The 10,635-nt window shown below is 34.5% G+C and overlaps 1 protein-coding gene across 1 annotated transcript; it reads right to left on the bottom strand.

Moving 5' to 3' along the window:
* Window positions 1–4,457: 4,457 nt before the first annotated feature.
* On the bottom strand, window positions 4,458–8,348 carry LOC110747274 (very-long-chain aldehyde decarbonylase CER1-like). Its single transcript, XM_088249117.1, has 10 exons — window positions 8,267–8,348; window positions 7,837–8,060; window positions 7,395–7,627; window positions 7,080–7,299; window positions 6,286–6,661; window positions 6,033–6,140; window positions 5,469–5,669; window positions 5,230–5,325; window positions 4,940–5,113; window positions 4,458–4,765 (listed from the first exon to the last, which is right to left on the bottom strand). The coding sequence occupies exons 1-10, from the start codon at window positions 8,324–8,326 to the stop codon at window positions 4,565–4,567; spliced, it is 1,893 nt and encodes a 630-aa protein (XP_088105243.1). The 5' UTR covers window positions 8,327–8,348; the 3' UTR covers window positions 4,458–4,564.
* Between the last annotated feature and the right edge of the window lie 2,287 nt (window positions 8,349–10,635).

Consider the following 10,635-nt stretch of genomic DNA (forward strand, 5'->3'; position numbering starts at 1 on the left):
AAATAATTTTTTAGGATATCTAAAATGACATTAGTACATCATTTTTACAGATAATAAACGGCGATTTTTTGGAACAAAACCGTCTTTTTTAGATTTAATAGACGTCTTTGGATATAATAAACGACGGTTTTTTCAGTAAAAGTGTCATCTTTACATTTAAATAGACGACGGTTTTTTCAGAAAAAGTGTTGTCTTTACATTTAAATAGACGACAGTTTTTCAGAAAAAGTGTCGTCTTTACATTAAATAGATGACGGTTTTTTCAGAAAAAGTGTCGTCTTTACATTTAAATAGACGACGGTTTTTCAGAAAAAGTGTCGTCTTTACATTAAATAGACGACGGTTTTTTCAAACAAAGTGTCGTCTTTATATTTAATAGACGACGGTTCTATAAAAAAAGTGTCGTCTTTACATTCAATAACGACGGTTTTTTCAGAAAAAGTGTCGTCTTTACATGTAATAGATGACGGTTCTTTTAAAAACCGTCGTTTTTACATATAATAGACGACGGTAAATTACCGTCGTAGTTTGACTTTCAAAAAGACGACTGTCGATTTAACGACGGTTTGAAAAAGAAAAAGACGACGGCGTTTCCCCGTCGTCTATTTCAATTTTTGTAGTAGTGTCACTGTCGTTGTTTGACATTTGGCGGTCGATTTAACGACAGTTTTCAAAAAAACCGTTGTCTATTTCAATTTTTGTAGTAGTGGATATATCTGTTGTCTTGGGGTTTTTTCGTTGGGACGAATATTACTTCAATAATAAATCACTACAAAGAAAGAAGACAATAGTGACCTTTTTCTTTGATGATTATTGGTACTATTAGTCACCTTTATTCGTCACAACAGGCTTTAGTCACCCTGCAGTAACGATAAATAACTGCGTTACATATGTGTCCGTAACTATTGATGTCTGTCACCATAATAAACCATTCGTGACATGAGTTTGTCAGGCTAAAGTACATCATGTCCAATCACCATTTATCATACATATTTTATTATTTTGTCGGGCTATACGTCTTTTATTATTGGGTCATGCTAGGGAGACCAACTTGGGATACCAACTTGTGTACCAACTCTCTAATAGAGGTGGAGCCCACCAATACAATGGGTCCCACGCTCTATTAGAGAGTTGGTATACAAGTTGGTATCCCAAGTTGGTCTGCCTAACATTTTCCTTTATTATTTTGTCATGTCCAATCACCCTTAAACCACCAGCATCCCAAACCCACCCAACTCCAAAACAGCCTCTCCCACCCCCACCCAACATCGTCAACCAAACCAACACTTCGCAGGCAGCAACACCATCACCATAGCAGCAATTCCACAGATTATTTCGAAGCATCTTGTCCAATTCAAAAGCGCTCTGTTTTTTCCAAGTATTCATATGATATTCTGTTCACAGCCTTATCGCTGCTAGTTCCTTTCCATTGTAAAGCACACCCTGAAATTATAATCCAAACTTAACTCATATTATTTTCAGGAAACTATTAGAAATCAAATAATGCCTGACAACACAAAAAAGTGAAATGATTCTGAGGGCGGCTACCTTATAGACAGAACCAAATCCACTTGTTCTGGAAAGAGAAATTGTTCGTCGCCGCTGTGATGTTTATAAGATCAAAGAAACCATATGGCGGTGATGAAATCCATATTGCAGTCCTAAAAACCACTTTAGATCCAGATCTAGAAATTTTGTTCAAGAGACAGAGAGGGGGGAAGATGAAGAGAGGGAGAGAGAAACCAGAGAGAAAGGGAAAAGAGAGAGAGAGAGAGAGAGATGAGAGAATCACAGAGACAAGAGAGAGAAAGGGAAGATGAAGAGAAGCGACAGAGACCAGAGAGAGAGGGAGAGAGGGAAAAAAAATAGAAAAAGGAGGGAGTTGTCCTCTAGATTTGCGACTTGTAGGTAGTTGCACTGATGGATGGTTGTTATCTTGCCAGCACATAACAATAGTATCGGCACACATCTCCTTGGCTTTTTTTTTTAGGTGAGACCCAAGGGTATCCACCGCCGACAGCAATGACTAATCCCTTTCGCCGCAGGAGCTCTCCCAATGGAGGTAAACGGTTGGCCACGAAACATCTCCTTGGCTTTAGTTGCACTATATTATATTACTTTTTAATTTTATATTTATTATATTTAATTTGAATGTCACCAATAATGGTGAGGAGTTCATTGCCAACCTTCCCATGTTAGGTTGACAAAAAAAAAAACCTTCACATCTCACCAATACGTATTGTTTTTTCTGAGTTTTATACGTATTTAACTGGATTACTTTTACTAAAGAAGATTATCCTAAAATATTATATTGCAAAATTACTGTTTAAGTGTCAGATAATTTTATATTTACTATATTTAAATCAAGGCTTTTTATCACAAATGGTCCTTCACGTTTACGAAATTATCACGAATGGTCCTTCAGGTTTTTTTGTGACACTAATAGTCCTTAACGTTTGGGCTTTTTATCACAAATGGTCCCTGCCGTTATAAATTCCATTAATGACATGTTTACTAATCAGGAATTGGAATTCTCATCAGGAATTGAATTCCGCCTATAGAGAATTCCTGCGTTTACTTCACATAAGGAATTGAAAAAGTAAGCGGGGCCCACACAAAATTAGGAATTGAATTCCTAATTTTGGAGGAATTCAATTACTGAATGGGAGGTGGTATTCTAATTCCTGGAGAATTCACCCATTAGGAATTCATCTTTTTTTACCCATTATATCCTCACACAATTTTCAAAATTCCAAATACACCATCTACTTTAACAAAAAAATGAGGACATTTTAGTAATTAGTACCACTTATACCCCAATTCCTTATGGTTTAGTAAACAACTTCAATAGGAATTCGGAATCTAACTCCCCTCAATCCATATGGTTTAGTAAACAACTTCATTAGGAATCCGGAATCTAATTCTCCTCAATCCAACTCCTCCTCAATTCAATTCATCCTCAATTCAATTCCCCCTAATTCAATTCCGGATTAGTAAACATGCCATAAGTGTGACGTGGAAGATAAATAGAGCCCACATGTCCAATCACATTGTGACATGTGGATAAAAAATAATTAAATAATTTTTTAATGAAAATTCCTTTTTTTTTTTTCTGCAACTTTTCATCCCCTACCTTACTCCGTCTCTCTCCCCCTCTGCCCTCGCTCTCAACCCTTTGCTCTCCATCTCTTCTCCCTGTCCTCTCCTTCTCCCTCTGTTTTTTTTTCTATCCCACTGCCACCTGCAAGAAAAAATATAAGATATACAGTTGCTCTCCACCCTTTGCTCTCCATCTCTTCTCGCAAACCCGCAACCCATGCCCAACAAATCTCTTCTTGCAACCCACCTATTCACGATCCTCTGTATGGAATGGAATGGAAAATTCCCATTCAATTCTAACTTTAAGTCATAAATATAAAAAGAGAAGCCATACGCACATTGGACCACGAAACAAAAAGATGTCCAATTTTGTCCAGTCATTCAATTTTGTCGAGAACCAGAGAAGGATAACAAAAACAATACGTACAAGTAGGAGGAAGGAAGGAGAGCACCGCCATTATTATTCAACTGGTGTCGTCATGTGCTCTATGTTCTTGTCATGTGTGTGCCAAAAAAGTCAAGGCTGACTCTCTCAATGATTGGCTGGCTTACAGTTCACCAAGTGAGGCACAGCTGCAGGGCTAGCGACTGCTCTCTTTGTCCCTATGCCTGGTGCGCCAAGTTGCCATTGATGCAGAGAGTTTGACCAAATCCTATACTTTGTTGAAGAATTTGTTATTGGGAATGAAAGCAACAGTTTTTTCATATCTCTCCCGTGAACATGAATAGGTGGGTTGCAAGAAGAGATTCGTTGGGCATGGGTTGCGGGTTGCGAGAAGAGATGGAGAGCAAAGGGTGGAGAGCAATTGCATATCTTATATTTTTTCTTGCAGGTGGCAGTGGGATAGAAAAAAAAACAGAGGGAGAAGGAGAGGACAGGGAGAAGAGATGGAGAGCAAAGGGTTGAGAGCGAGGGCAGAGGGGGAGAGAGACGGAGTAAGGAAGGGGATGAAATGTTGCAAAAAAAAAGAAGGAATTTTCATTAAAAAATAATTTAATTATTTTTTATCCACATGTCACAATGTGATTGGACATGTGGGCTCCATTTATCTTCCACATCACACTTAACGGAATTTATAACGGCAGGGACCATTTGTGATAAAAAGCCCAAACGTTAAGGACTATTAGTGTCACAAAAAAACCTGAAGGACCATTCGTGATAATTTCGTAAACGTGAAGGACCATTTGTGATAAAAAGCCTTAAATCAATAGTCACCAATTTCTTGAAGTGTGAGATAATTAGCCACAATTAATAGTGACCACTCATCCAAATGTCACCAAAATCTATTTGTTGCTTTAAAATTGTGACTATTGTCTTCTTTTTTTGGTAGTGAATAGTGATATCATAATAGAGTAACTGATAAACAACATGATGATAAAAGCCAAAAGCCATAATAATAGTCACATAATTAAAAACCCAACAGAAATAGGGGATTACTTATAATAAAGGTGAGGGTGCATGTAATTAGTATTTTGATGAAGCCAAGTAATTTTTGGTGTGACTGGTAGAGATCATGAGAGGCTGAAAGCCATGTTGGAGAGTTGCTTGCCAAACTTTGTCAATATTGGACATGTTGTACCCACACTCATGCTCCTTCCAGCCTTCCAAGGCATGCACTATGCCTGCTATGCGCCATGCACTCATCACCCTTCTCGGCAACCAATTCTGTTAATAACATAATTAACTCTCTCAGAAAAACAAAATTTAACATAATTAACAATGCAAATTAATAACATATATATATATATATATATATATATATATATATATATATATATATATATATCAGTCTTAGTTTACTAATTAATAACAAGAAAGATAAAATAATTGCTTAATTACCTCACAAGCATGAACATTCTCAAGAGATATGGGTGTCTTCATTGCTGGAGTGTAGTGGTAGAAGCAGTCTTTACGTAATTTTTTTGGTGGGAATTGGGAGAAAGGAACAAATAATGTTCCTTTTGGTGCTCTCAATTGTTCTTCTTCACTCAATCCATCTCCCACTAACCAAATCTGCAAAGTGGATAAACTATTTTAAAATCATAATCAAGTATCCAAAATAGGAACACAAAATGAATTTATTGAAACATTAAGAGTGAAGAAGGCAAAATTCGTAGCATGCGTATTACCTTATGTGCATAACTTTTTGCAACAAGCAAGCCACTTTCCATGCCACTTAATGATTTGGTGAGCTTCAAATACTCATCTTGGTGTAATGTAGCTACCTTCAAAGACAGGTGATTAAAGGCAAGACAAGAGAGTCAGCAAGATGGTGACATGGCACAACAGTCCTACACAAATATTTTCTATTCTTACATGCGAGCTATAGAGTCATGACAAACATAAAGTTCGATACATATATATTTACCTGGATACCCTTCTGGCACAAAGCAAAAGCAACGGCATAAGCAACCTTTGTGAGGTTGCCTCTAAGAAGAACTTGGGCGGTCCCTTTTGGAACGGTGTTTAGGGTTATGGCCACAGCTAAGCTACTTCCATCCACAACCCTGATTTTGAAATGAGGATGCCTGTGAACATATAGACCACCATATCTATTCAGTTCCTCACCCTGCAGAACAGATGTTCTTTAGCATGTATTCAAAATCGATGGATTACTAATATAATATTATTCATACTATATCTTTAATTTTAATCATCATAATTAAAAATGGTGCAGGTTTTTTTTTCTGGTCAATCTGTTCAGGCAATTTACTTCATACAAACAATACTGATTGGCATTTATGGGTGAGAAACCATAAATAAATTTACAGTACCCACTACATACATGCATGCATGCATACATACATACAAACATACATACATACATACATACACATACCTTGGACCATTAATAACTTGGTTATCTTAAAAGTGAATTTGAGCTCAAATAATTTACCTTGAAAGTAAAAGGGAATAGAAACAACAGACTTACCTGATTTAAGAGACCCAGACATAAAACTTTAACACCTTTTTCCTCTGCTTGAATTATGGCTTCCTCAATCAGACTGTTGATAGCTTCATTTTGCCATTGCAAGTAGTACTGCATTAAGGTATAAATTAAATAAAAGTCAATATCAGTAATAATTCTTTTTCTTTACCGAATATGGTTTATTAAAGTGCAGGTTTGAAATCTCTATATATATTTTTTAACACAAGCGATAACCTAAAGAAGAAATTGGTCTCACTTGCAAACTGTACTTTGGTATAGCCCAAGTTTGTAATCTGAGATTATCAAAACGCTGCCGCTCAACCACAAATGTACGGCCATAGATCCAAGTTAGAATCATAGACCACAATGTTACAGGCCACATCAACCATAGGTACCATTTTGATGTGTGGGGCAGGGAGGCCAAAGAAGCAAATCCTAGCGGTAGATGATAGATGGACTCAGGTGTTGTTAGATGGGTTAGATGAAGGACATCTGGCGTTTCTTCCTCTCTCTTGAGTGAAGTTTCGTAGAGAGCATCTGAAGATTTGTCCATGGTTTCATATATGTAGTCGTAGATTGGCATAAAAAGTGAGTAATTGGTTCTGAATTGTGTGTGATGCAAGGAGTGGTATCTGCACACAATTAAGTTACTACATCAATTATAAACAAATTCAAAAGTAATTTTGTTGAATTAATATGTCATTTTCCAACCCCGAATATATTACAAAGCATATGCTATGACTATACAATTTTTGCAATTAAATTAGCTCTCCAATTGAAAATTTATTTCATCTTTCCACCTAACAGCTTAAGGTTTCGGGTTGATACTTCAATTTTATATCACAACCACCAAATCTAGCTCACCTTGGACCCACTTAAGAAGCTCACTTTGAAATAGACAACCTTAGTCCTTCTCCCCTAATAGGTTAAGGATTTAAGTTTTTTGTTTGTTTGTTTGAAGGTTTTGAATTAGAGGAGTACACTAATTTTCGTATTTCAGTATTATACAATAATTGAGAGAGAGAAAGAGAGATCGAGCTTGAGACTTACGACGGTGTATACATAAAATACTTAAGAGGAGGAAATAGAGAAAAGAGCCAGTTTGGAATGAGCTCGAAATTGCAGTGCCCCATGTTGTTCATGAAGTCAATGTAAGTAACATAACCAGCAAAGGATGCCATAGAAATAGTTCTCGTCAATATAGTGGCCAGAATTGGTATAAAGAAGAGCGCAGAATATACCATGTGCTCCGCAAATGGATGAATCACAGCTGCAACAAATTAAACATTTATTAAATGATGAATCTAAATAAGTAACATTCGTAATTAAACATTGAAATAATTTTCTTTATTATTTGGTTCTTACAAGTAATTGGCTGAGTAACGATTGAGGAATGGTGATGAGAATGGTAGCGAGAGTAGAGGTAATGATGGTGAAGTGCTCTGTGAAACCAATAATACAGGAACTCCACTGGACCAGCATGAAGCACAATGTTTAGAAGAACTCCATGTGGCCCCCAAAGTGGCAGCTTTTGAGCCCCAGGCAGGTGCCTGCTGCCTGTGTAGAATAGAAGTGCATTGAACAATATCTGGTCATCCCTGCACTCCAAACCGAAACAAATTAAATAAATAAGTATTTGTTTAGCCACCTAATTTTCTCTTTTATACCAGCGATATTAGGGATAGGGGGAATCAAACATAAGAACTCGAATGTAGGGGTAAATACTCTTAACCAATTGACTGATTGTTTAGTCATCTTATGAGTTATATATTATACATGTTTTTTATGTTTATTAATTTATACTGACCAATTGTTTTCTCTGTCGACCTGTTCGAATTCGAGACCCCTGTCAAGGATTCGGCCATTGCCTTTGGCAGTTCGATATCGAGACAGAGAGATCCAAATCTGGTTGTGGATGATCCTCCACAACACCACTCCAAGCATGAGGAAGTATGAAACGTCTCTTTCTTTTGCATCGTTAGCCACAAACAACCAGGTGCTGTGGATGATCCATGGAGCCAAGATCACGTACTGCATGCATATATATCCCGGGCCCATATAAAAGTTAGAACACCAAAATATGCTCAAATATATATATATATATATATATATATATGATGAAGCTGGACAGAAAACAATGGAAGTATGTAGTGAGGTATGGCTTGTATACGTAGCTTGCAGTTCGACATGTCATATAATATGCAGGCATGAACAAGAGAGAGAGAGAGAGAGAGAACCTTGAGGCTTCCAAGCCGTTTCCATGGCCACTCAGTAAGAATTCCAGGCACAGAAGCCATGTTCTTCTTTGTTTCTTTGTAGTCTAGCTTTGGAGGAGTATATGATATATATATATAGGGCTTGTCCAATATAGGTCCCTCCAATTTCTATTTTCTAGACATGTGCCCATCATTCTATAAATCTATGTGTAAAACCCAATTTCAAACTTAAATGACCAATAGGATATAAGAGGTCATAATATTCTATGTTTTTACATTGTTGTCATCAGACTTCATATTTTATTTATAATTTATTCCAAGCATTTCATTAACTGCCATAATTGTAATTAAAACTCCCTATTAATAGCATATCAATCACCCCATTTCTTTTGGTTGCCATTCCCTCTAACATATCTCCCCCTAAAATTGCAAACCAAAAATAAAATATGTAAATTACATATCCAATAATGTACATATGAAAAATATAAATATAAATATAGGTATATTATTTAACAAAAAAATAAATAAAAAAGCTAGGTTAGTTACTTTGCAATTGAAATTTCCATACATTTTTCATAAATTAAAAATAGGTATACAATAATTTATAGAAAATAGGTACATTGTATAATTGAAATTTGTGCACATTTTTTTATAAATTAAAAATAGGTACATTATTTAGAAGAAAAAAAATAAGTTCATTATATTAGGTCAATTGTTTTACTAGGTATACATTATTAGAGAGAAAAAATAGGTACATTATTTAGAGAAAAAAATAGGTTCATTTAAAAAAAATTCATAAAACAAAAAATAAATAGATTATCAAATTATTTTTCATAAAACAAGTAATAGGTACATTATTTAGAGAAAAACATAGATACAAAATTTAGCGAAAAAATAGGTTCATTATACTAGGTATATTATTAGAGAAAAAAAACAGGTACATTATTTGGAGAGAAAAAATAGGTTCATTTAAAAAAAAAATGTTTTCATAAACGAAAAAATAAAAAGATGATCAAATTATTTTTCATAAAACAAGTAATAGGTCCTTTATTTAGAGAAAAAAGGGTAAATTATTTAGAGAAAAAAAAGGTACATTATTTAGAGAAACAATAGGTTCATTTAAAAAAAAATGTTTTTCATAAAACAAACAATAAATTGATTATCAAATTATTTTTCAACATAATTAGAATGTACACTATTGTTCATAAAACTATAATAAAATAGATTACTAGTTGTATAATTCATAAAAGGAAAACAACATAATTTTTTTATTAAATAAACCAAAACCTTAATCACCTATAGATTACTAATACGTTAATGTTGAATTTAATATTTAATTTCAAATAAGTTTCTAAATTAATTCCTACATCCATTACAACGATTTGGATATCTTTCCAAATTCAATGTGTGTCATTAGTTACATCCCCCATAACACATTAACTTATAAACAAGGGTAGTTTTGGAATTTGAAAAATACAATAAATAAGATTTTAAGTTATATTAGGTAACTTGCTTAATTGGATTCTAGTCATCAGGTATTATTTGAAAAAAATGGGTATTTTAAATAGAAAAATAAAGGGAAGGGTTGTAGGTGATTTAAAATGAATTTTATGGGTCTAAGCTCAATTTACTAATATATTATATATACATACAGTACATATCATAAAATATCTTCTTCTTCTTTTTTCTTTTTTTCTTTTATTTTTTATTTAATGGGAAGATGTCTAGTTATTTATGGCCCCAAATATGTGCCACGTCACAACTTTAATAAAAAAAATTTGAAGTAAATTGACGGTAGATATGGACCATTTTGATGTGTGGAGGATAACCTTAAAGATCATTAGTGTCACAAAAAAAACATTAAGGACGAAAGACAATAATTTCGTAAACTTTAGAGACCATTTGTGACAAAATGCCTTATTTTATTATAAGTGATATTTAGTTCAAATATAATAGACGATATAGTTGTTGAATAAAAATACAAGTAACACAAAATGTTTGAATTAGGGTTGTAGGTAGGTCTAATATATCACATCGAACTTTGTCAGCCCATTCATTTATTTGCCTCCACCTCTCCCACACAAATCATAGCCAAAAAAAAAGAAAAACAAACACTTTATTTGAATTTATTGGTTTTACGTTAGGACCATTTACCACATCACTATATAATACTTAATTTTGGCAGACAAGCACTGCCAACCGATGAGAACTCAACAGTCCAAGTAAAGGCCTCTAATGGCACGACAATGATTATAGGCGGAGCTACATACAAGTTTGCAGTGGTGGTGGCTCCCAAAGTTCCATAAAAAACCAATAACTTTTAAATACTTACTGCTATATCAATTGAAATATAAAATTTGAAATTACAATATTGGCCTCCCGAAAGACAA

This window comes from Prunus avium, chromosome 2, assembly GCF_965620075.1.
Source record: "Prunus avium chromosome 2, drPruAviu1.hap1.1, whole genome shotgun sequence".
In the NCBI taxonomy this organism is placed as follows: Eukaryota; Viridiplantae; Streptophyta; class Magnoliopsida; order Rosales; family Rosaceae; genus Prunus; species Prunus avium.